The sequence below is a fragment of the Galeopterus variegatus genome, unplaced genomic scaffold (genome assembly GCF_000696425.1).
Source record: "Galeopterus variegatus unplaced genomic scaffold, G_variegatus-3.0.2 Scaffold18740, whole genome shotgun sequence".
NCBI lineage: Eukaryota > Metazoa > Chordata > Mammalia > Dermoptera > Cynocephalidae > Galeopterus > Galeopterus variegatus.
Window position 1 is genome coordinate 14,836 of NW_007744851.1, and position 962 is coordinate 15,797.

A 962-nucleotide genomic window follows, 5' to 3' on the forward strand; every position below is an offset into this window, starting at 1 on the left:
CACAATAACTATCAAGAAAATGCCATTATTATCCTTGTTTACACATTAAATTTCAAAAAGAAAATTACATAAAATTATGTAATTGATATATGATATAACCAATACTTGAACGTAACTTGACAGTCATCAGAGACTATTATTTTAATTGCTAAATACAAAGAATCGTGTATAGTAATTTTTTTTAAAAATTGATCCTTTTACAAACAGACCAGGAGAGGAAGTCAAGGCTGTAAATGAGAAGCTAGAAAACTACCTCCTAACTAGCCAGCCAGCCCCATGATGCAGCCTCAAGTAGTCATTACAAGCCTCACACTGCTCCTGACTGATGCTGTAGTTTCTTATCCACAGAAAGTAAAGCAGAGGGTGAGCCTGTACTGCTACCCTGCACCTCGATGGGTAAAGGAGCAGTCACATCCATGTACTGAGAACAAGCAACATGTCCTCTGTCTCAATGCTCAGATGAAATTGAGTGTACTAATGCATACCATGTCATCTTTCAGAAGCACATGTACTTTAATATAAAGGGGTACCTTTTGAAAGGGATTGGGTCTTTGACCATAGAGAATGCAGCTAAGGCAGACAGTGGCCTGTATTATTGCCACATTGAGCACAAAGGGTGATTTAACAATATGAAATACACCCTACCATTGGATATTAAACCAGCTGGGGACACCAATGTTTCAACATCACCTAGGGTCCTTTATCTGTGCTCCAACACCATCACCATAATCACACACCAGAACCACACAAAAGTAGCTACTTCACCTTTCCAAAATTCAGCCTAAGATGGTGCAGGAAACAAGAAAGAAACGACATGCTAGTTCACCATTGCACTCTTGCCCAACGATTGGGAATGGCACTGTTACAGCCTTCAGGTGGTATTTGGCATAACAATCAAACACATGTCTCTAGCACAAAATTCACGGATGATCATAGCTAAAGGACTCTGTTGAAATCAGTAT

General features: G+C 39.3%; 1 protein-coding gene across 1 annotated transcript; it reads left to right on the plus strand.

The window, feature by feature from the left end:
* The first annotated feature begins 276 nt into the window (after positions 1-276).
* Positions 277-620, plus strand: LOC103582966 (hepatitis A virus cellular receptor 1 homolog). The gene is made up of 2 exons (XM_008564411.1): positions 277-396; positions 501-620. The coding sequence occupies exons 1-2, from the start codon at positions 277-279 to the stop codon at positions 618-620; spliced, it is 240 nt and encodes a 79-aa protein (XP_008562633.1).
* The last annotated feature ends 342 nt before the right edge of the window (positions 621-962 follow it).

Bases quoted from the DNA above. Each gene is read 5' to 3' on its own strand.
- LOC103582966 (XM_008564411.1), top strand. From the start codon at position 277: ATGATGCAGCCTCAAGTAGTCATTACAAGCCTCACACTGCTCCTGACT. The intron at 397-500 runs GTAAAGGAGCAG...GTCATCTTTCAG, and splicing joins GCTACCCTGCACCTCGATGG to AAGCACATGTACTTTAATAT.